The 25,557-nt window shown below is 40.9% G+C and overlaps 1 protein-coding gene across 4 annotated transcripts; it reads right to left on the bottom strand.

Moving 5' to 3' along the window:
• Positions 1–827: 827 nt before the first annotated feature.
• On the bottom strand, positions 828–23,883 carry LOC148119095 (glutathione S-transferase alpha-3). 4 transcript variants are annotated; one of them, XM_087898017.1, is made up of 8 exons: positions 23,739–23,792; positions 22,825–22,907; positions 19,241–19,348; positions 14,127–14,178; positions 12,580–12,712; positions 10,955–11,096; positions 2,948–3,079; positions 828–1,161 (listed from the first exon to the last, which is right to left on the bottom strand). In XM_087898017.1, the coding sequence occupies exons 2-8, from the start codon at positions 22,843–22,845 to the stop codon at positions 1,042–1,044; spliced, it is 708 nt and encodes a 235-aa protein (XP_087754143.1). In that variant the 5' UTR covers positions 22,846–22,907; positions 23,739–23,792; the 3' UTR covers positions 828–1,041. The 4 variants fall into 4 exon arrangements, with proteins under 4 accessions (XP_087754143.1, XP_087754145.1, XP_087754147.1 ...); XM_087898019.1 differs by lacking the exon at positions 22,825–22,907 and having other exon boundaries at positions 23,739–23,883; XM_087898021.1 differs by lacking the exon at positions 2,948–3,079 and having other exon boundaries at positions 23,739–23,793.
• Positions 23,884–25,557: the final 1,674 nt, after the last annotated feature.

Genomic DNA, 25,557 nt, shown 5'->3' with positions numbered 1-25,557 from the left:
GTACATCATCCACCTGGTGACACACACTTTTCTGCCCCATGCACAGTGCACACTGAATCCTCCCTAGCACTATGTAGGGATGAGCCACGCTGGACCACATACCTGGTCATCAAGCTGATCCCATGGCTTACAGGCTGGGTAAAATCAGGTGCATCCTCAATTGCTCTGTAATCCCATCTCTCCATTTTCACAAAAGGAAACTATAAATGTCTCGCTCTTCTGGCTACTTAAAAAAATGAATTCAAGCTCCAGAATACTCCCTGGCACACACTGAGCATACAATACACATCAGCTGTTTTAAACACAGAAAGACAAATCCCAGCTGACCATACAGTGAAGACCTTGACTGGGAACAAAAGTCAATCTTTCCTCCTATTGACTTGTCCCTCTAGAGTGTCTTCACAGCAGCAATAAACTAACACACAGGGAAAGGGGAAGGTTTTTGGTTTCTGAAACGGAAGCTTGAATGATTTTTTTCGTTACAACATTTATTACAATTACTACAATAATTTGATCTTCTGGGGCTAGGGACATAATTATATTTGCTCTATCCATTATTCATGAAGACCGAGGAAAAATGAATGCTCTATATTGAACATAAATATACTATTTGAGAACATGAATAAGAAAAAGGCTAATATTTGAAGGAAACAGTCCTTCACCATGTGAGGATGTGCATGCAGGCGTGTATTTGGACAGAAAGGACACTAATCATCAGGAAAGATTATATCTGTATGAGTCAAGGTTTGACATGAAGGTTTCTACTTACTTGTGCTTGACAAAGATATGACAACTATTTCATGGTGATATTTGAATACTCCAGAGTCTAAGAAGTTTGTTCTATTTTATTGAAATTCAAAGAAATATTCCCGGAAGTGATCATGATTTCAATTTTGATTACAACCAAATAGCAAAATGCACAAATCTCAGAAAACTTGCTGGCCTCACAATAAGCAGGATCAACATTTAATCAAAACACTTCATTGTTGCAAAGCTTTAGAAGGTTGGCCTTGGGGCTGTTACACATCGTGTTTGCCTGATTTAATGGAAAATCTTCATTGCTGTTTCTACGCATTTCTCATCCTCCAAAGGCTTCCTCGGGCTGCCAGGCTGAAGAAACTTCTTCACATTAGGGAGGTTGCTGACTCTGGTTCTCAGTGCCTGTAAGAAACAAATCAGAGCCTCAGAGAGAAGCTGAAGAAAAAGCTATTATTACATGTGCAGTCCTGCACCCCTGCCAGTCTAAAGACCAACTGATTCCCTCCATCAGCAGCAGGTGGAGGTCGGAGGCAGATACTCAGGATGAAGTTGAGAGGGAAAAATGGAGCTGTCCTCCATACATCTTAAAGACTTATTCTGCTCCCAGCGCTCTCATCTTTGGACTTTAATCTGTAGAATCGACACTTCTCTACAATTTAAGAATGAACAGTTTATTTCCCAGATGTTGTTGATACCTAGACAGACCCAAATAGATAAAACGAAGATCTGGGTCAATAGGGTCCGGAACAGTGGCAGAAAATAGAACGGAAAACCTGAGTCCAGTCACAACCAGCTGTCGCATTGAGGAAGAGAAGTGGGATTGTTGGGGGCTGGCAGGAGAGCCCACTAGTACAGCCCTTGTCTGGTGGACGCAAGGGTTAATCACTAGCACCACACAAAACAAAGTCAAATAAAGCCAGTAAGGGAGCTGCAGGATGGCTCAGGGGGTAAAGTCCTGCTATGCAAGCATAAGGATGTGATTTTGGATGCCCAGAACCCACATGAAGAAAGGACAATTGTGTGTGTCTTTGCCCCAGGGCTGTAGTGCAGAGGGTGGAGAAGACAGCTCTGAAATTCATTGATCAGCCAGCCTAGCTGAATAGATGAGCTCCTGGCTCAGTGGCTGACTGCTCAAAATATTGTCAGAGCCCCTTCGGGCAGGGATCAGCAATGGGTACCTGAGAGCGGGTGCGAGGTTACAGGAAATGGCAGATTAAGAGAAATAAAGATAGAAACATAGGATAGACTGGGAGAATTGAAGGTAAATGCCAAGCAGCACCAAGATTATTTCTCCGCTAACAAATTACTAGTAACGGGCAAAGGGCAGAACAAAGGGCAGTCCAGTCAGCTACCCACCTCCCCACACTGTCCTTGAGAGGAAGCTCAAGTAGGTGCATTATCTCATTCAGCTAAGTACATTCTAATCTCTAAGAAGGAGTGCTTCCAACTGGCATACATAGCCCAAATCTTAATAGATAATGTGTTCTCTTAATAGATAATATGTCCTTTTATCTAGACTAAAATGCTGTTTCTTATGGGCTTAATCAGAACTTTCTCACAGCTCTGAATGATACAGGCAGGTGAGCAAACTTGAACTCAAATGACTTCTTTAAGTCAGTAATGACTCCAGCTAGAAGCTGGGTCCCACGTGGGCTCCCACAAAAGACATGATGGAGAGTGTCCAAGAAGGCTATGTATACCCCTGTCTTCCATATGCATAAGAACATTCATACACACCAGATGAACACATGTATACAACTCATGCACACACATGCGCGCACACACACACAGAGGGAAAGTTTTTGGATTGTGGAAATATGTCAGTGAGGGAGGCCACTGTAGAAAGAAATGCAAGGTTTGATAACATAGAAGTTTGAAAAGACCTCCCCAGATAGGCTTAGTGTGGAAGGACAAGGCTACAGCAATGATGAAGAGAATCTTGTTGAAACCAGGGTCAAAACCAAGCTGGACTAGGTTTTGAGGAGAGAGCGCGAAGCCTTAAGCTCTTTTCATCATGCAAGACAAAGTGTCCTTTCTGAGATACCTAGGGTCTAAAATCTCATTTTGTAGGTATAACTGGGGGCAAGGGGTAGCTGTGAAGGCATGAGGATACTAGAAGTTGGGTCAAACTATTGTATCCCACAAGATAAGGTCTGGGCTGCCCCTCAGAGTGTTTGAAATAGAGCACCTTCAGCAGAGGGAAGTTGGTCAAAGCACTGGGGTCCAGCTCTTCCACATGGTAGAGAAGTTTAACCAGGTAAATATCCACACTGCTCAGCCTGTTGCCAACGAGATAATCTTGTCCATGGCTCTTTAACACCTGTGGGATTCAAGATGTTCTTTAGATCTTGAAGACTAACAGCCATCAGAATGGGGCCTCTATGGCTTCTTCTGAGGATTTCAAACCAAATTCCCTTCTCCAGCCTTTTCATGTGTGTACGGAACCCCACACTTTTCTGTCAGTTCTGACTCACGAACAAATTCAAGAAGCAGAGTTTCACCCATTATTTTGCCATCTGGTCGTCACTGCTTTTCATACATGTTCGAAACTTTCTGTTCCAGCCTCACTATTTCTTCCTGCCTCCCCTTTAAAGGGATGAAGCTCTGACATTTGAGGGTGTCCCCTGACTGTACTCTGCAGTCTCTTAGTGGGAAGTAGTGTCACCTGTGTGAATACGCACTTCACACCTGAGCCGACTGCTTCAGTGACTACATTCCTTTTTGTTCTGCTCTCCCAGTATCCTTACATCTACGGCATCAAGAGTAAGTTTGATCCTTTTCTCCTTCGCAACACTAGCTCAGGTTCTTTATACTAGGCATCCTCCTTCTGCAGTGCTGAAGCAACAAAGAGTCCACTGCGTGTGTGTTGCCAATTAATTTGAGAATGCTAGGGAAAAAATACTACGGTGGAAAGAAGAGTGTGTGGGTGGGATAGGAAAAGAATGAACACATACAAGAAAACCAGCACCACAGGATGCTGAATTCAGCATCATGTAGATGATATCCATGTATTTGTGTTTTCTTTAATCTAACTAACTAGTCTTCCTTCCTTCCTTTCTTCCATCCTTCCTTCCTTCCTTCCTTCCTCTTTTCCTATTTTGAAGATAGGGTTTCGTGTAGCCCAGGCTGGCCTCAAACTCACTTTGTTCTTAACCTAGTCTTGAACTGATCCTCCATCTTCTACGTCTTGACCTTGGCTTACAGGCTTTCATCACCTTGCCTATCTCTACATTTATAGATGAATGAAAGTCTTTATAAAAATTATTTGAGTAACATGCAATATTTCATAAAATAATCCTTCAATGTTAAAGTTACAATGAATAAAGAATAGAGCTTTTGTCAGCGTGATCCCTGGCCTACAAGGGGCACTGATCCTGTAGCAAAAGATCCTTCAGAAGGTCTGCTGGCAGCAAGGTAGGCCTTTTGTCAGCGAGATCCCTAGCCAGCAAGGGGCACTGACTCTGTAGCAGAAGATCCGTCAGAAAGGTAAATGTGTTCCTGACCCACAGCAGAAGCCTGGAAACTGAGCATAGACACTCCCCGATCCCCTTAACTCCCTGGTCATTCTGCAGGGGCTGCTCCACCCTGTTATGCCCTCTCTCCTCCTATCCCACCCCAGCTTTCACCCAGGAACGCCTTCCCTTCTTTCTCCCTTCCTTGGGGCAATAAAATCCCCCAGCTCAGCCTGTTTGGGTGCTGGGACTGGGTGGTAAGTGCAACCAGGCAGGGGGGAGTTCCTTTGTTTCAATAGCCAGCCTGCAGCAAGGTATGCCTTTTGTCAGCGAGGTCCCTGGCCAACAAGTTAACCTGATGCTGTACCAGAGGATTCATTGGAGAGCATTTAAAGGAAGAGATGGGCAGGCATCAAAGCAAGATTTCCTCCAACAATCTGAAAAACAACATGAAAACACAAGAACCCAATGATCTTACAACAGAAGAACTTGAACACTCTATTCCAGAAGAAGTGGAAAAAAGTGACATTATAAAAGTGATAGAATCCCTTAAACAGGATATGAGTAACTCCCTTAAGGAAATGGAAGAGAAGTATAACAAAAAGTTTGAAGAAATGAGTAAATCCGTAAATGGTACCCTGGGAAACCACGAAAAAACAATCAAACAGGTAATGAACAGTTATTCTTGAAACAGTTCAAGAATTGAAAACTGAAATGGAGACAATGAAGAAAACACAAACCAAGGGCTGGCTGGATATGGAAAATCTAGGTAAACAAACAGAGACTACAGAAACAAGCATAACCAATAGAATACAAGAGATAGAAGAACAAATCTCAGATTCTGAAGATGCCATAGAGAAAATAAATGCTCTGATCAAAGAAAACAGCAAATCCAACAAATACTCACCACAAAACATTCAAGAAATCTGGGACACAATAAAAAGTCCAAACCTAAGAATAAAGGGATAGAAGAAGGAGAAGAATTGCAGATCAAAGGCCCAGAAAATATATTCAACAAAATTATAGAAGAAAACTTTCCCAACCTAAAGAACGATAGTCCTATGAAGTTTCAAGAAGCATACAGAACACAGAATAGACTGGATCAAAAAAATCCGCTTGCAATATAATATTCAAAACACAAAACATATAGATTAAAGAAACAATATTAAGAGCTGCAAAGGAAAAAGATCAAGAAACTTCTAAAGGTAAACCTATCAGACTTACAAAGGACTTCTCTACAGAAACCATGAAAGCCAGGTCCTGGATAGAGGTACGGCAGAAACTAAGAGACCATGGATGCAAGCGCAGACTACTATACCCAGTCAAGCTCTCATTCACTATCAATGTAGAAAACAAAATATTTCAGGATAAAAACAAATTTAAACAATACGTAGCCACAAATCCAGCCTTACAGAAAGTAATAGAAGGAAAATCACAATCCAAGGAATCTAACATTGCCAACACTGCCTACAATAATTCAGACATCTAGCGACCCTTCACAAGCACAACTCAAAGAAGGGAAACACACAAACTCTACTACACACAAAAAAAATTTAAAAAAAAAAAACGGATTCAACAACCACTGGTCATTAATATCACTTAATATCAATGGAATCAATTCACCTATAAAAAGGCACAGACTAAAAGATTGGATACAAAAACAGGATCCAACATTCTGCTGGTTACAAGAAACACATCTCAACCACAAAGACAGACATCTACTCAGAGTAAAGGGTTGGGAAAAGGTTTTTCAAGCAAAAGGACCTAAGAAACAAGTAGGTGTGGCCATTCTAATTTCTAACAAAATTGACTTCGAACTAAAACCAATCACAAGAGATAGAGATGAACATTTTATATTCATAACAGGAACAATTCATCAGGAGGAAGTCTCAATCCTGAATATCTATGCCCCTAATATAAAAGCACCCACTTATGTAAAAGAAACACTTCTAGGACTCAAGGCAGCCATCAAACCACACATACTAATAGTAGGAGAATTCAACACACCTCTCTCAACAATGGACAGGTCAATCAGACAGAAACCTAACAGAGAAATAAGAGAATTAATATAGGTAATGAATCAAATGGACATAACAGACATCTATAGAACATTCCACCCAAATAGGAAAGAATACACCTTCTTCGCTGCAGCTCATGGAAACTTCTCGAAAATTGACCACATACTCGGTAACAAAGCAAACTTCTACAGATACAAAAAAAAAATATTGGTAAACACCTGTGTCTTGTCGGATCACCATGGATTAAAGTTAGAATTCAACAACAATGCTACCCCCAGAAAGCCTACAAACTCTTGGAAGCTGAACAGTCAACTACTGAATCACCCCTGGGTCAAGGAAGAAATAAAGAAAGAAATTAAAGTCTTCCTTGAATTTAATGAAAATAAAGACACAACCTACTCAAACCTATGGGACACTATGAAAGCAGTGCTAAGAGGAAAGTTCATAGCACTAAGTGCTAAATTAAAGACAATGGAGAAAATACACTTTGGAGACTGAACAGCACACCTGAAAGCTCTGGAAAAAAAAGAAGCAGACTCACCCAGGAGGAGTAGAAGACTAGAAATAATCAAACTGAGGGCTGAAATCAACAAAATAGAAACACAGAAAACAATCCAAAGAATCAATGAAACAAAAAGATGGTTCTTGGAGAAAAGCAACAAGATTGACAAACCCCTAGCCAAACTAATCAAATGGCAGAGAAAGAACACGCAAATTAATAAGATCAGAAATGAAAAGGGGGACATAACCACAGACACAGAGGAAATTCAGAGAATCATTAGATCTTACTACAAAAGCCCGTATGCCACAAAATTGGAAAATATAAAAGAAATGGACATTTTTTTAGATAAGTACCATATACTAAAGTTGAACCAAGACCAGGTGAACAATCTAAATAGACCTGTTAGCCGTGAGGAAATAGAAGCTGTCGTCAGACACCTCCCTACCAAAAAATCCCTGGATCAGATGGTTTCAAGCAGAGTTCTATCAGAACTTCCAGGAAGAGCTAATACCTATACTCCTTAATGTATTTCACAATATAGAAACAAAAGAGTCATTGCCAAATTCTTTTGATGAAGCTACAGTTACACTGATACCAAAACCACACAAATACACAACCAAGAAAGAGAATTACAGGCCAATCTCACTCATGAACATCGACGCGAAAATTCTCAACAAAATACTGGCAAACCGAATCCAAGAACACATTAGAAAAATTATCCGTTAAGAATACGTAGGTTTCATCCCAGAGATGCAGGGCTGGTCCAACATATGCAAATCTATCAATGTAATCCATCATATAAATAAACTGAAAGAAAAAAAACCATATGATCATTTCATTGGATGCTGAAAAAGCATTTGACAAAATTCAACACCCCTCTATGATAAAGGTGTTGGAGAGATTAGGGATACAAGGTTCATACCTAAATAAAATAAAAGCTCTTTACAGCAAGCTGACAGTTAGCATCAAATTAAATGGAGAGAAACTCAAAACAATTCCACTAAAATCAGGAACACGACAAGGCTGTCCATTCTCTCCATACTTCTTCAATATAGTGCTTGAAGTTCTAGCAATAGCAATAAGACAACATAAGGGGATCAAGGGGATTCGAATTGGAAAGGAAGAAGTTAAAAGTTCATTATTTGCAGATGATCTGATTGTGTACATTAGCGACCCCAAAAACTCTACCAAAGAACTCCTACAGATGATAAACACCTTTGGTAATGTGGCAGGATACAAGATCAACTCCAAAAAATCAGTCACCCTCTTATACACAAAAGATAAAGAAGAAGAGAGGGAAATCAGAGAAGCATCACCTTTCATGATAGCCACAAATAGGATAAAATATCTTGGGGTAACTGTAACCAAGGTAGAGTTGGTGGTGAGAATGCAAATTGGGCAGTCACTTTGGAAATCAGTGTGGCGGTTTCTCAAGAAACTGGGAGTCAACCTCCCCAGGACCCAACAATTCCACTCTTGGGAATGTCCCCAAGAGATGCCCTATCATACTGCAACAGCATTTATTCAACTATGTTCATAGGAACACTAATTGTAATAGCCAGAACCTGGAAACAACCTAGATGCCCCTCAATAGAAGAATGGTTAAAGAAGGTGTGGAACATATACACATTGGAGTTTTACTCAGTGGTAAAAAACAATGACGTCTTGAATTTTGCATGCAAATGGATGGAAATAGAAAACGCTTTACTGAGTGAGGTAACCCAGACCCAAAAAGAGGAATATGGTATGTACTCACTGATAAGTGGATTCTAGCCATAGTTAAAGGTCATTGAGCCTAAAATTTGTGATCCTAGAGAAGCTATATAAGAAGGTGAACATAAAGAAAATCATATAGTTATCCTCCTGGATTTTGGAAGTAGACAAGTTTGCCAGGCAAAACTTGGGTGCATGAGGGTATGAGGGGGTGGACGTAAGGGGAGATGGATAGAGAGAAGGGAGAAGGCAAGGGTTCAGGAAAGTTCAGGGGAATGGGATGGGTGAGATGGAGGAAGGGTGGATATGACAGCAGGAAAATAAATATCTTAATTAAGGGAGCCATTTTAGGGTTTGCAAGAGACTTGATTCTAGAGGGGTTCCCAGGTCCAAGGAGAGATCCCCAGATTGTTCCTTTGGCAGCAGAGGAGAGGGTGCCTGAACTGGCCTTGTCCCATAGCCACACTGATGAATATTTTGCATATTACCATAGAACCTTCATCTGGCAATGGATGGAGATAGAGACAGAGACCCACATTGGAGCACTGGACTGAGCTCCCAAGGTCCAAATGAGGAGTAGTAGGAGGGAGAGCATGAGCAAGGAAGTCAGAACTATGAGTGGTGTGTCCACCCACTAAGACAGTGGGACTGATCTAATGGGAGCTCACCAAGGCCAGCTGGACTGGGAGTGATGGAGCATGTGATCAAATTGGGCACTCTGAATGTGGCTGACAATGAAGGCTGACTGAGAAGCCAAGGACAAAGGCCCTGGCTTTTGATTCTACTGCATGGACTTACTTTGTGGGAGCCTGGTTTGTTTGGATGCTCATCTTTGTAGACCTGGATGGAGGTGGGAGGTCCTTGGACTTCCCACGGGGCAGGGAACCCTGACTGCTCTTAGAACTAGAGAGGGAGGGAGAAATGGATATGGGGAGGGAAAAGGGAGGCAGGGAGGAGGTGGAAATTTTTAATAAATAAATTAATTAATTAAAAATAATAAAGAATAGAAAGTTCACCATAGCACTACCAATTAAAATAATGTTATCAAATACATATCATATAATATATACCTATAGAAATTTGAATGACTTCTTGGTAAAAGAACCAAATGATACTGTAATTTACATGTCTTATTGATATTCAAGGGGTTTGTTTTCACAGTATAGGGGACAAGCTATAATGAACAGAGAGCTTCTCTTCACAAGATAAATCCTAATCTGTCAGATTCTAAGGGCCAAGAGGGAGAAACTGAGGAAATGGGCATCTATATTATTATCTGCTCCCTGGATCCAATACACATCAATGAATTCAGATTTGTTGAATGAACAAAGGAAGAATAATCTATTGCTAAGTAAGCTATTACAGAACAAATGAGTACAATATGAGCTATTTGCTGAAATCTCAGCATTGCTGAAACCTGCAGAATAAAGGAGAAATGAAGGAGAAATGCCGTGGGCAGTGAGGTAGAGGTAAATGACCTTCTGAAGCCAAGTGCTTCTTCGGTCTGCAAGGCTCCAGCCACACTGACATATTTAGACATTTCTCCTTGTTTGGTTTGGCCTGACATAGTATGTTTCTGAGACATGGCCTCTTCATCTGGAACTGGCACACATACAACAAACACACGTACACATGGATATGAAAATAGAACTTAATTCCCTTAATTCCCTTATTCTTATGCAACTTTCTCTTAACAAATCCGAGAGATATGTTGCTAATTCTGGCAATCAGTTTTTCTTCACATTTCCTCTCTGTCTCTTCTCATCCGTGGCTTTGTCAAGATTGTGTAGCCTCTCTGCATCCATCCTGAAGCAGTACGATAGTCTCCTAATGGAAACCTATTTCAGGTCTCCCTATACTTGGGGTAGAAGAATATTTTCTGATGTGTTACTCTCAGTTTGATGCTCCTGAGTCAAAATTCCAGAGTTCTGTTCAGTCAGGTCCATCCACTAGTGTGGCTCAGATGCTTACATAGTCCAAGTTCTAAATGTGACTGTGAAATCTGTTAGAAAAATTCTATGGTGAGTCACAGCAAAGTAGCAATTTGTGGGAACATGAAGCCTGCTATTTGCTCTAACTATGTCAATAGCTCTTTATATTCCTCCTTTACACAATGCCTGGAGTGCTTGGGTGCTGAATTGACAACAATGAAGTGCATTTTGGGAGTGAAGACCAGCAACCCAAGGACACACAGACTCTTTTCATCTTTTCTCCTTTGTTACTGCAGATCTGTTTCTCCCCAAAATCAAGATGGTAAGAACTCTAGCCAACAGAATGATGCCGTTAGTAATTAGGACATTGAGGGGAGAATAGATCCTCCAGGTTAAGGGTTCATGAATAGCATTATTTCTCCTAACAAGGGAGACATCGGAGAGTTCGCATCCCCACCTGCCGTTGAACACACAGACAGAAAGCAGGCATTTTTGCTGCAGCTATGTTTGCTGCTCAGATGTCCCCTGAGGACGAATAGACCCTCTGAATGCTCTAAAGGTCAAACAACTTGCACTCACCTTCTCATAGGCAGGGAAGTAGCGGTTTCTTGCCTTATCCTTGATCTTGGCAAGGTTTCCCTCCTTCTCCTCTTTGGGAATGTAAGGATGACAGAGAACCATTTCATCCAGATCCATCACACCTTCAGTATACATATCAATGCTGAAAAACAGACATATGTCCTTCCACATCCCTCTTGCCTCAGCTCTTATACTTGAAAAACATAAGAGGCAATGGTAAAATAGCTCTCCTCTAATGGGGATATGGAGCCCATAATAATAGATTTTTATTGCTGATTATCTACTGTTTTAGAACGTTGTTTGGAGACAGGATCTCTTTATGCTGCTTGACTGGCCTGTAGACTATGTGGACAGACTGACCTTAAACACACAGAATTCTCCTGCCTTTGACACTGAGTGCTGAGATAAAGCCAATTGCACCACCTCCAGTAACTTTCCATTCTGAATGACCTCAAGGGCTAGTAAGCAATGCTCTTCTCGTCATTGATTCTTCTGTTAAAATTTGACTCATTTTCTACTTTTTGAACATTGTACTTCTTGAACAAAAATAACACATCTATGAACAATCACTTCAAAGGATGTGTTTTTATTGCTCTTGTGTGTTTATCTGCTAATGAAACTTCTGAATTATTGGGGACTTGATGCTTCACTTTTAGAGAAAAACCCACAGTTCCACAGAAGATTTGGTGTAAATGGTGTGATTCTAACACAAGAAAGAGGAGCCCTCTCCATCAGTCTTGACAGCTCAGAACAGCCATACCAGAAAAAGCTTCATGCAACCATGGTGTCCCTGTACCAGACTCTATGAGCCACAATCAGCCTGAGCGTATGTAGATTCACATGATAACCCAGGATCATGACTGTAATTGTCATAACTGGAAAATCAGCTCTTTGGATCCTTCTCTTTACTTCTACTCAAAGACATAGCATGAATAAGAAAGATCCAGAGTCAGATATTGGGTTTCAATGCAAAAACAAGAAAAGTAAAGCAGTCAAATCACTGGGGAAGTCTTACCTCTACCAAGGCTGGGTGGCTGGAAACTAAGCAGCCTAAGCCTCTCTCTCTCTTTCTACTCACATTTTTTATTACCTCTAGTAGTGGATTAAAGGTGTAGGCCACCACCACCTAGATTTGTTTCTGCATTGATCCTGTGTAGTCCAGGGTGGCCGTGAACTCACAGAGATTCATCTGCCTCTGTCTCACAACTCCTGTGATTAAAGGTGTACATCCCCATTACCTGATCTCTGGGAGATTTAATTTTGCCTCTGGTCTTCAGGCAAGATTTATTTATTAAAACACAAATACTACACCACTACACAAAGAATTTTTCTTTGTGTAAAACTATTGGCTAGAATGTTGCTTCTGAAGACTAAACAAAGGGAAACCGGACTCCACCATCTCCTATCCCACATGACACACACAACCCCTCCTATTCTTCCCTCATCTCCCCTCCTATTCTTCCCTCATCTCCTCTCATATTCTTCCCTCAATTCCATAGCTTTCTTCTTAAGTGATGTCAGTGTGTGTATGTCCAAACACCCAGGCATTGTGTCATGATTCCTTTGCCATGGTTCTGTTCATTCAAGACAGAACATAAATATTTTCTAGAGTAAATGCATCATACATAGCTCTCTCCTTCATGTCCTTCCCAGAGAGGTTGTATTTGGTGGCGATGTAGTTGAGAATGGCTCTGGTCTGCACCAGCTTCATTCCATCGATCTCTACCATGGGTGCTTGTTGGAACATCAAACTCCCATCTATCAGATGAATCATAGAGAAAGAAGTATAAGATGTTTATGGGCATATTATATACATGTATACATAAACACACAGACAGACAGACTGACTGACAGACAGACTGACAAACAGAGACAGACACACACACACACACACACACACACACACACACGTTAATCCATGGTCAGACATATTTAAAAGTTCAAAACAAAAGGTATCTGATGAAAGAACAGAAAATTTTAAAACTAATTACTTGATAATTAACTTTTCAATGGAATAGCATTTACATTTTTTTGTTTTCTGTGTCTTTAGTGTCTAAGTTCTAGAATCTTATCTTATTGATGTTTTTATTTCATATTGACAGTACTTCTGTATTTGTTGCACAGGATGTGGTGGTCTATTTAACTCATGTTCATGTGTATTTTGGGATGAAGTTGAAGGAGGTATAACTGTACCATTAGCTGGTACCCTGAAAATAAAAAGAGGGCCTCAGAGTCTCTGACATTTCATGACATCAAGAAAAGGTCATAAAGCTGCTTCTGTGTAGGTTTCCTATGTGTTTTCACCGACACCAAGGGTCAGCATGTGCTGGGTAGACCCGAAACCCTCACACACCTGTGTTGATCTTCTTCCTGTTCTCTTGCATCCTCCCTCACAGTATTCCACATAATCAGCATAACCTTTCTGTTAATCCTATAAAGCAGTATTACTAGGTAATTCATTTGTCAAACCCATTAAAACTCAGAATAAGTGGCTGACATATTTGCTTGTGGCATCTAGTGAATTTAATGTGGATGGAAGGCTGTGTGGGAACCCAAGCGAACTGCAGCAAGCATGGAAGAACAGAGACAGGTCATCCATACGGCTTTATGGATGGTTTCAGCAAATACAGAGTTTCAGCCCTTTTAACTGAGATATTTACCAGATCTGTGATGTGGGATGACCTTCTGTATACTTTTATTGGTTGATAAATAAAACTGTTTTGGCCTATGACAGGGCAGAATATAGCTAGGCAGGAAAGCCAAACTGAATATGGGGAGAAAGAAGGTGGGATTGAGAGAGTTGCCATCCAGCCACCCAAGAAACAATATGCCAGAGCATCACTGGTAATCCACAGGCCTCATTACAGTATACATATTAATAGAAATGGGTCGATTTAGATATAAGAGCTAGTTATAGTAAGCCTGAGCTAATAGGTCAAAAAGTTTGTAATTAATATTAAGCCTCAGAGTGGTTATCATAAAAGCAACAGCAGGACTGGGTGAGACATGGAAAAGCCTCCAGGTTCAAATGCTCACAGAGATGCATGACATACAATCTACCACCCTTCCATCAATTATTATCTGCTAATTTTCTACACTTAGATAGGTAATGTCTAGTGATTAAAGCTTCCACCGGAAACCCTCTCAGGGACATTCAGATCTTTGTTCTTACCATTTCTTAACCTTTCCAGATCATCCCGAGTTTTCAGAAACTTTTCTTCAAACTAGAATGCAGAAAGAATAAATACATCTTAATTAATTAATTTTATTACATTCCAGGCTTTTTGCTTTAATGGCTCTGATCCATAGATGATGTGAGAAAAGGAAAATATATCTTTATTTGTCAAGGACACAGGTGCACTTATCAGGGCTTGTGGGAATTAAAAGCAGATCTTTTAAGAAAGGAGTTGTGGTCACAACACATCACTTCTCCTTCTTGTATTCGACACCGTACTCTACCTATGTAGCTGATTAAAGCATAGGGGATAAGAATGCCAGAGGAAGGGAAATACTATACAGTTCAGTCAAACGTCCACGGAAAGAGTCATCATGGCGTGAAACTATTGCTGACATGTTTTCTTCCACTTGTGGTCATGTCTCATGCTCACAGTGAGACGGTATAACAACACAGGAAAGACTTCCTTTGATCATTTGTAACTTAGAGGAAGTGTATTCTTCTTTAGAAGACTAGTGGGAATCCCAGAGAACCTAGACAACAAAGAGGACACTAGGAGAGACATACATGGATCTAATCTACAGGGGAAGTAGAGAAAGACAGGATCTCCTGAACAAATTAGAAGCGTGGGGCTCATGGAAAAGGGAAGAAAGAGGGGGGAGGAAGACAGGAGGCAGAGAAAAAATATGGCTCAGTAAAAACAATAAAAAAAAGAATAGTGGGTTGTTTTAAAAAAACTCAGTACCTCTCTTGCTGCACAGAAAGCAAGTATTGTTATGTAATACAGTAGTGTTGTTTTCAGTGACATTTTGACTTTTCTGGAGTTTCTGGTTGTAAGATATCTGGCAGACTCCATGGATCAGTTTCTTGTGGATCTATATGATCACATGGCATCACACTCAGAGCTCCATGAGGGTGGGCAAGGTGGGATGGGGCTGGAGTGTGATGTTGATGGTGAGGTTGCTGCTGATGGGTAGGGCTGTAGCGACCATCATGTGTGCACAGTAGATCACTGCCAGAGGATCTGGGCGACCTGTGCTCAGCAGGCTCTTCTGTCACGCTGAAAGGCAGGAGGGGAAGCTGCCATCACTGCCACTTGCTCTTCCTGCACTGAGCTCACTCTGCCCAGAGGCTTGGAAACTTGAAACACAAGGCTGCCATCTGGTTACTTGAGAGAACGATTTGAAAGACCTGGGTAAATCCAGACCCCTCTAGCAGAAAAAAATTAGAGCCCGAAAAATCTAAGCAAGGGGAGAAGAATCAAAAATCTAGATTAACCGGTTCAGTGACTCTGTTTCAGGAACTAGCTGAAGATAAAGATAGATTATAATCTTGAGAAACAGGGAGTTAACCCTGTGATTACCACTGGTATTTTCGGAATTTTCCAACGAGGCCCTCCCTACCCCCTTTGGATGGTTACTTTCCTTAAATACTCCTTCTTCCAGCTACTAAGGGTTGAATTCTCTACCCCTGCATGGGAAATGAGTTTCAGCCCCAGTGCACTGGTTCCTGTCCTGTCAATAAACCTCATGTGACTGCAGCAAGGACAGTCTCTAGTGAGTTCCTGGAGGGTCGTGTTATCCCGAGACTTGAGTGAGAGTCTCCCTGCTCCAGAGGTCTTTCAGATTGACCATTTGTACAAAGAAAACAGTCTGTGACAGCAGTACAGTTTTCTCCTTGTTTCTTCGTTGCTTTGGAACAGGATAAGGGCTTGCAGACAATATATTCACATAGTGGTTGTGCAAGGGTGCTAATCTGAGCCCTGGTAAACACTTTGCTAGACGCTGAGGAGGTAGCAGAAACCCAACTGAAACACGGGGCTCATATTGTAGCCCTGCCTTTCTGACCACTACCTCCCACGGACAAGACCTCTTGGCAGTTTCTATGACTTCCTTCTCAGAAAAACTCTCACCCAGTTGTGCGGTCCCTCTGGGCTGCACTGAGATGGTTTTCCCTTGCGACAGCTCCAGAAAGCAGTGATCAACTGAATCACAGAGATCCCCACTGGATTTCTGCTCACACAGTTGGAAACACTGTCTTTTAACCCTATAAATAGCTTGATTCCATGTCATCTATATACCATGAATGAAAATTCAGCAAACAAAGCTGTATCTGGCTGTGAACAAAAAGTCCTGTAAGGAGTCTATGTCTGTGGAGACTGATAGGCAGACTGGAATTTCAGTATTGGGAGGAGATTGGAATTGTGTTAAGTTCAGAATCTAATTACTTTATCTAACTAGTTTTAGCATTGTGGAACAGACATCCTTTGCCTTACCTTGTATTTGAACTAGTATCTTGTGATAATATATAAAACCTTTTACAAGCTATTAACTTAGACTTAATATCTTGTGGTAATAGATAAAAATGTCTTAGTAGGTTTTAACTTATCAGGACACTAATCTGAGAGCAAAGAATGTCATTAGAGACTCTGTTAGGCCTGTAGAGTTGCTCCCCTCATCACTTTGTCCCTGCCTCTATGGTGTGCCCACCAATGCTTTTCAAACTTGCCTTGATTTACAATCTTTTTTGTTCTGTAAAACTATAAACCTAGTGAAACTGCTTTTTTGTGGTGGTCATCTTTGGTCATTTTCATCTTTGTGGTGGTTTGGATAGGTATGGTCCCAGTGGACTAGGGATTTGAGTGCTTGGCCCATAGGAAGTGGCACAATTAGGTGGTATCACCTAATTGGAGTAGGTGTGACCTTGTTGGAGTAAGTGTGTCACTGTGGGGGTGGGCTTTGAGGTCTCATATGCTCAAGGTACATCGAGTGTGGTAGACAGTTTACTTCCTATTGTCTGCAGTTCAAGATGAAGAACTCTCAGCTCCTTCTCCAGCACCATGTCTGCCTCTATGCCTCGATGTCCCACCATGGTGATAATAGATTAAATTCTGAAACTGTAAGTCAGTAATAGAAACCCTAAGACAATCTTAGAACATGGAGTTTAGAGTAGCCTAAATCTGTGTTCCCTGGCAATGTTCACTGGAATGGCTCCAGAACAAAGTGTCTCTGATTCCCTTTACGATGAGAGCTGTGGTTAACAGAAAGTTTGTACGTTGTCTCCTGCCCACTCCTCTTCCAGAGTGTGTATTTGCATTGTAATTACATTCAGTTCCAAAGAGTGTATGCCTCACTCCTTTAATTATTGTCATGTTGGATATGGATACAAATAACAGAAAATTATTATGTTCCTCATTGTACCCCTCACTTACATTCAACAATTGTCTGCTCAAGTTACAGAGTTTCATATACACCTCTTCTTTTGTAATCTCTTGAAGGAAATCTCAGATTTCATGTACTCTGAAGCCCTGTACAACACTTTGGGTTGACCATAAGCTGTGCAAAGGTAGTTCCATAGGTTATAGCAGAATTTCAGAAGCATCACTGCATGGTGAATGTCACAGATTACAAAAGTAGAAGTGTAGTGGGACATTTAGGACCCTTCACAGGAACAGTCATTTAAAGTTGAAAATGTGGACCACAACATGGAAAAACCTTTCATTTCCAGAAAGGAAGATCATGCTCCAATAGCTGCTTTTAGGAATGGCAAGAGAACTCATGCCAGAGAGACATCGCCTCAGATGAGCCTCAGGCAGACACCACAACAGCTGCTCTAGATTAGAAGAAGACAATGTCTTCATAGAGGACAACAATTCATGCATGTCACTGCCCCAGGATTTTCCAGTAGGACAAGATATGGAGGAGGAGGATGGTGACACCAATGCCCAGGTGTACATCACACTGAGGCTAATGTGTGTGTACAGCACTGATAAATTACTTAGACTTCTTTTGCATTTTTGAAAATTTATTTTCATTCTCTCTCTCATTTCTGGTGTGTGTGTGCGTGTGTATTTGTGTACATAGAGGCTGGGAGAACTCACAGATTTGGACTATGAGTTACAGGGGTGAGGTGAGTGCAGGGAATTGAACTCAGGTACTCTGGAAGAGTCGCAAGTGCTCTTTTTTCCATTTTTAAAAAATTGTTTTGATTGAGCCATATATTTTTCTCTGCTCCCCTCCTTTCTTCTGTTCTCTCCTTCTACTCTTCTCCCATGCTCCCAATTTACTCAGGAGATCTTGTCTTTTTCTACTTCCCACATAGATTAGATCTATGTATGTGTCTCCTAGGATCATCTTTGTTGTCTAGGTTCTCTGGGATTGTGAATTGTAGACTGTTTTTTCTTTGTTTATGTCTAAAAGCCACTTATGAGTGAGTCCATATTATATTTGCATTTCTGGGTCTGGGTTACCTCACTCAATGTGATGTTTTCAAGATCCATCCATTTGCCCGCAAATTTCAAAATGCCGTTATTTTTTTCTGCTGTGTAGTGCTCCATTGTGTAAATGTACCACATTTTCCTTATCTATTCTTCAGTTGAGGGGCACTTAGATTGTTTCCAGGTTCTGGCTATGACAAACAAAGTTGCTATGAACATAGTTGAGCACTTGTCCTTGTGGCACGATTGAGCATCCTTTGGATATATACCCAAAAGTGGTATTACTTCGTCCTGAGGAAGGTTGCTTCCTAATTTTCTGAGAAATCACCATACTGATATCCAAAGTGACTGTACCAGCCGGCACTCCCAGCAGCAATACAGGAGTGTTCCCTTTACCCCACATCCTCTTCATCAGTGTTTTTGTTGTCATCAGTGTTTTTGATCTTGGCCAGTCTCACAGGTATAAGATGGAATTTCAGAGTTGTTTTGATTTGCATTTCTCTGGTGGTATTTCCTTAAGTGTCTTTCAGCCATTTTAGATTCATCTATTGAGAGTTTTCTATTTAAGTCTGTACCCCATTTTTTATTGGATTATTTGTTCTTTTGATGACAAATTTCTTGAGTTCTTTGTCTCTTTTGGAGATCAGCCCTCTGTCTGTTGTGAGGTTGGTGAAGATCTTTTCCCATTCTATAGGCTAGTAAGTGCTCTTAACTGCCGAGAAATTAATTGCTAATGAAAACAATTAATTTATTAGGATAAATATGTGGGCCACTTAATAGTTGGCAGGCTTTAATTTAGGTCATCCAGGAAGATACTTTGATGGCTCATATGAGGAAAATGTTTGATAAAAATGAATTGCAGGTTCAACTTAAAATGACTCAGTTAAGAACCTACCTCTACTCCAGCTGCAGCCAAGAGCCACCGAATAGACTCCATTCTGCCCCGGCCATCAAAGTAGTGAAGGACTGGCTTCCCTGCCATGCCAGCAATTGTTTGGTTTTCCTAAACAGGAATGAAACACACCTTATTCTTAAGTCTGTCCTATCAGGGTGTTTGGGCAGCAGCTACACTGAAGAGATATCTGACTTCCTCATGGCAGGGTTGGAGACTTTCAAGGAATATGTCCCTTGATCAAAATCATTACCCATCCAGAACCACCCTCTGATTGTGCCAAACCAGTTTAGAGTCTCCATTGGTTAAAATGTGACTTTCTAAAAACTGGTTTATTTGTCAGATTGGAGGATAATAATGTGTGGGACCCAAGAGGCAAATAGAGTACCAGCAAACTACAGTTCATTGTTGCCTTCTAATGGTCCCACCCATTACATCCCACTCTTGTTCTTTGTCTTCTCTTCCTCCTCCTCCACATCTAGGTGAAGGTCTAACCCATGTTTTGCATATACTAGACAAACTCTATATTCCTGAGCTACATGCCCAGCTCAGATCCTTTCTGACACACCGTCTTTAATAATCACATGACCACATGAACTGGCTATTTCTCATTATTCAGTTAAGGAAACTAGATGTCAGATAACTTCAGTGCATTGTTCATAATCACTGGTAAATGTAAAAATTCATAGAGAAGATTAAAACCAAGAAGGATCCGTATTCTCATGAAAGAAGGCTCACAACTGAACACATTAAAACCCTAGAACATGGCTTGCAGCAATGAACAGGGCAGCAGGCACTGTTCAGCCGTTTGGCTGTTAGACTGCATTTGATCAAAAAAAGAGATCAGGCTTCGAAAATGTGTTTTACCACATGGAGTGTGTGCTAAGAATAACTCAATTGTCCTCTAAAACTGTTATATTTTTCCCAGAGACGTATATTACTTGCTTCTTTGGAATGTGGTTTTTTTCTTCATGTCTACATTTCTATGTGAAAGCTAGAAAGGAGGTCTTGTTGAGTTCCTTTTACAGACTACACAGCCAGGTACAGGGGTGTCCATGTCTGCCACAATGGACACCCTCATCAGCTCATCTTCATTTTATCCTAATTTAAAAAAATCACCTAATGAGACTTTTGAAACTTAGTTGCAGTGTAAGACTGTAGAGACAATTTTCTAAGGCAGCCTGCCAAATAAGGAAGTGCTTTTTCCAGTATGGACACTTCTATTCAAAACCAAAGATTTTATTAATTATGATATTGGTTTTCAAAATACGGTGGAAATCATTAGGTGTGTTATGAAATCCACTTTTTAAAGAAGTGGAAGAGGATAGGAACTGTGAGAGTGAAGAAATGGTTAAGTAAGTGGATGTGTTTTTAGTTAGCTGTGTGTGCACTGTGTGGGGGGATGCATGCATGTGTCTCTGCTCATTTGGTCATTATCCGTGGATAAGGGATCCTGCTGAGTCCATCAAGGGAATTTGATGCTCCCATTTCAGATGGCTTCAAGGTAGAACACAGCAAAGAATCAGAGAAAAAGAGCAGTGCATTCTGGGATAAATGGAGCCGATGAGGTCAAGAGAGTAAACTAAACACCCAGGAGTCACTGAGACCAGAGGCTCCAGTGCTGGGCTTGGGGAAAACTCCCTTTCCCCGTACAGACTCAAAGACTGTCAGAAAACCTTACGTTTTTTTGTTGGAAAGTTTTGATGTTGTGCAATTTGAAACAATATCCTTGTTCTTACCAGGAGGTGTATTTTTTAAAGTATGTGCACTTTAATTTAAATATCAAACTACTATAAATATCACTTATATAGAAAAATACTAAGCTCCAACCTTCATGTTATAAAAACATCGACAATGCAATAATTTCATCGTTCTTACAGTGTAGAATGTGAATATTTCATGTTCTTTTAGGGGTAATTAACAGGATAAAAGGGAGAGTGGGGGTCACTTGGCTACAGGTATTTGATTGTTGGGGACACAGAGCCAAGTGATTCAAATTTGCTCACTAATCCTATTGCCATTAATAGAGGATCACATTCCGTAGTATTTCATCATAATGCTCTCCACGCTAACACTATCCATTTCCAAAGGCCTTTGAAAGGCCTTCCAAAGGTCAATTCACTGCCAGAATGAAGCTTACCGCTCAGCCTCACAAAGTCAACAGAATGAAAATGAGAGAGACTGAATGATGGGGTCTGAACATGATGCTCAGTCACAGTCAGTTCTGAGGACTAACTGCCCTGTCTGCAACCACTGTGGGAATGCTCCCTGGTGCTCCACTTACAGGGGGTTTCCGCAGGTTCAGAGAGAAACAATACACTCCCAATCTCAAAACATTTGATCATCAACTTTCTCCTGCTACAGGTCAAGACTTCTCCGGTCCACCCTGGAGCCCTCCCTGAGCCCCATGCTGCTCTCCTAGGGCCTACTGCCTATTTTCCCAGAGTCCTTCAGCCATGTCAATATTGAAGAAGGAAAAATGGAGCCTCCAGTTCATGAATGCCTTTCTGTGAACAGCTTTTTGGGAACTGCAGGGAAAGAAAGTTTGGTAAAGATCTTCAGTACTTTCCTTTGAAGGCTTAAGGAACTCAGTCATCATACCCATCATAGAACTAACAGAACTCTGTTTATTCCGTTAAGACAACTGGCTTCTGTGTGTGGTGGTACATGACTGCAACCCCAGTACTTGGGATGTTGAAGCAGAAGGATAAAGTGTGTGAGGCCATCATGGTTACTTGAACAAAATCAATCCAGTTGAAAGTTGCAGTATGAGAGAGAAGGGGCTCCTAGCATTCCATACCTAATTGAAGAGATATTGAGAGCTGAGAACTGCTGAGAAAGTGACAGTCACTCTTTTGGGGGGTCACCTTTGGTAGGCTGCTCATGACCCAGTGAATGGTCCATATCTATCAATATTTGGGCAAAACTAATAGGACTCAATGGGTGGTAAAGCAAGAAGATGCCTGGGAGCTGGAGGAAGATGTATGTGGACATAGTAGATGGAGTTAAAAAGAGGGAGTAAGAAAGGGAGCTGGGAGTAGATATGGCCAAGATACTTTGTACATACAATGAAAAGAAAATAAACTCTGAAAATCAATTGCCTAAAAATGGTTTTAGAGTAGATCAAATTGGAGAAAGGGAGGGCGGGGGAGAAGGAAGCAGAAAAAAGAGAGGGAAAGAGGGAGCAGAGAGAGAGAGAAACAGGAAGGTGGATGGAAAAGGAGAACTATTTGGGGCAAGGGAGGAGACTTGCAAAAGAGAGAGGGCAAGAGAGGGAAGCAGGTATAAATACAGTCAAAGCTTAATGACGTGCTCAGTTACAAGTATTTTGATGAACTCAGTTACTTTATATAAGGAGTGTACAGTTACTATTTCTAAAAAAGAAAAAGGTAGTTGTATATACCCAAGTGTTTGCATGGGTAGAGACATAGAAAGATAGAGAAAGAAAGAGACAGATAGACAGACGGACGGGGGGGGCGGGAAGAGAGCTGTCTTAACAATAGCTATCCACATGTAGTTACATTAAATTTGTAGCTATAACTGTCCAAAGAATTAAAAAGTTGGGCAGCATGTTTAGAGATGCTTACCTTTATATAGTGTTTCCCCATAGTAAAATAGACTGTACATGGTTCTTGATTGCTCTGATATGTGCTTTATGCAGCATATGCCACTGGGTTATAAGCAGATAAGATAGAATTCAAGTCAAATCTTGTCAGTGATCAAGGCAAATGTTTTCACTGCAAACATAATTCATGACCTTGACTAAAATCTCATCCAGCAAAGGTAAGGAGTTCATTTTGCTCCTCATCTATTTCATTCTCCTTGTCCTTATATTCTGCCTCGGCATCACAGTCCCCAAGTGCACACTGGTTTCTTCTGTAGAGAAAGCAACTCTAGCATCAGTGCCGTGTTTCTCTTTCCTGGATATAATGCTGGTTTGTGAGGACTGTTATCCCTCTGTTTCTTCCTTAAGAAGCTAATTTGTCTCTTACAAATAAATTCTCACAACCCAAATTTCTAAATCCTTCATTTCTGCACCTCTGTAATACTGCATTCAGTAGAAATGAAATCAACAATTCTTAGGAAGTCCTGAAGCACAATAACCCTGCATAATGCAAGTTCAAAACACAAGTTTTCTTGTGAAGTATTTTCTAGGTGCCAAAGGTTGTGTGTGGGGGGATGCTGTTTGGGTGCATATCTGTGTGTGGGTGTTTATGTGGGTGTCTGTGTGGATCTGTTTCTGTGCATGTATGCCTCTGTGTGTATGCATGTGTGTGTCTGTTTGTGTGTGTGTGCATGCGTGTGTGTGTTTGTGTGTGTACCTATGTGTATATGTTTATGTTTGTCTTTGTGTGTATGTCTTTGTGTGCCTCTGTGTGTGTGCATGTTTGTGTCTGTTTGTGTGTGTGTCTATGTGTGTCCCTGTGTGTCTGTCTGTGTGTGTACATGTGTGTGTGCATGGGTGTGTGTATTAGGAAAATTGATTTGATGCAGTACTTACCTTGTGATAAAGCTGTTCACTCTAAGGAACTCCACAGCAAAAAAAGAGTTCTTGCTGTTTTATAAGCTATTTCTTAATTTGAATAAGCCCTTCCCAGTTAAAGGGAGACAATCCAATAAGAAAAAAGCTGCACCCACATTGCCCAAAGTCCAGAAGTTTCTATGAGAGATTAGAAGAAAAGTGCAAAGTCATGCCTGCGTTGCTAAATTTTCGTTGATGTGTTATCTCTTCAATGCTGTTAGTGGAGACCTTGAAGAATGGAATTCAGACAGATTTAACTGTCTGTGTGTCAGTGAGGATAGACTTCACAAGAAACTCCCTGTGAGGTTTTCGTGCCTGGCAGGCAAGGGCTAAAGCAGGTGGAAATCTCTACGTAAGCTGGGAGATGCTGTGAAGAATCTGATGGCATTGGGGAGTGTTCCTGTTGACCGGGCCCCCCAGTTAAGGAACAGGACAAACAGCTGCATTCTAGACAAATAGTGATTACTAATATAAGTATGTCCCAAAGATGGTGGGAACGTGCTCAGGCTGAAAAGATGCTATCTTTGGAAGTCACATTGACACCATGTCCTGGATTTTGCCTTCTCACCGAAAGTCCTGTAGATGTTCTCTGTGCTGGACCAGACTCTTCTGCCTTCAGCTGCTGCTGCGCTTCCTCAGTTATGCTGTCTTGGGTTATTTTCACATTATATGTGGAATGTACTTCTCTCATGGGCTTTTGCAAGTGTCAAGTACATGTAAATGGGCACAAAATTATGACCATCGTACCAACTCAGTAAATAATTTCTAACAACTATGAAAGTAAAGTAGTACAGCCAACCCCAAACCATCTATCATTCACATTCAGAAATTGCCTCCTTCTGTGAACTATACTGAAGAGTAAGTTAATAACAGGCCCCCCTCAAAAGTTAGGGCCAAGACCAATTCCAGGATCTTATAGCTATGAATTGAATTGGGAAAACATTCTTTACCGATGTACTTAATTTGTTAAACTTAAGATGCAGCTATCTTTAACAAACCACATCACACCTTTAATCTAGTGGCAGGTGCCTTCCGCAGAAGAAAAAACAAACATGAAAAAGGTGAACTGGTAGAGGTAACAGCTTAGTGACATTTCTGCAGACGTCTTTCTCCAATTCATTTAATGCACCTGGGCATTTTGTCTGCAGGTATTTCTGTACACCACCTGTATCCTTGGTACCCACATGGCCAAGAAGAGATCATCAAAACCCTCTTGAAAGGAGGTTAGATGGTTGTGAACATAATCCCTATATCATGGTCACATCCTACCTTTCAGCTGTGCATCAGCTTTGAATGCTTGGGACAGAATTGAAGAAATAGGAACCAAGGTTGAATCATTTGCTAAAGACATACAGGGCCCAAAAGAAACCTTCACGGATTTCTTACAAAGATTGACATCAGCAGTAAATAGAATGATACCAAAATCAAAAGGTAGACAAATAATAATTGAATCTCTAGATTTTGAAATTGCTAATTCTCAATGCAAAAGAATAATTGGCTATTAAATTGGTAATATTAGCACCTTTGGGAAAATGTATTTAAAAGACAATTAATATTGAATCTCATGATCATAATGATACTTAGATAGGAGGAGTGATTTCCAGAGGCTTAAAGAAAAAGTGAAATGTCATGTGTTTCAATTGTGGCAAATAAGACCACCTTAAAATGGATTGTAAATAGAATGTTCCTAGAAATAATGTTTTTCTAAACATTTCAGAACACCCTTCCTTCATGAATTATGCAGAAGGTGTGACAAAGACAGGCATGGGACGAACGAATGTAGGTCAGCAAAGGATAA

This window comes from Myodes glareolus, chromosome 18 (genome assembly GCF_982192425.1).
Source record: "Myodes glareolus chromosome 18, mMyoGla1.1, whole genome shotgun sequence".
Classification (NCBI taxonomy): domain Eukaryota; kingdom Metazoa; phylum Chordata; class Mammalia; order Rodentia; family Cricetidae; genus Myodes; species Myodes glareolus.
This window is presented reverse-complemented; position numbering and strand designations above follow the sequence as displayed.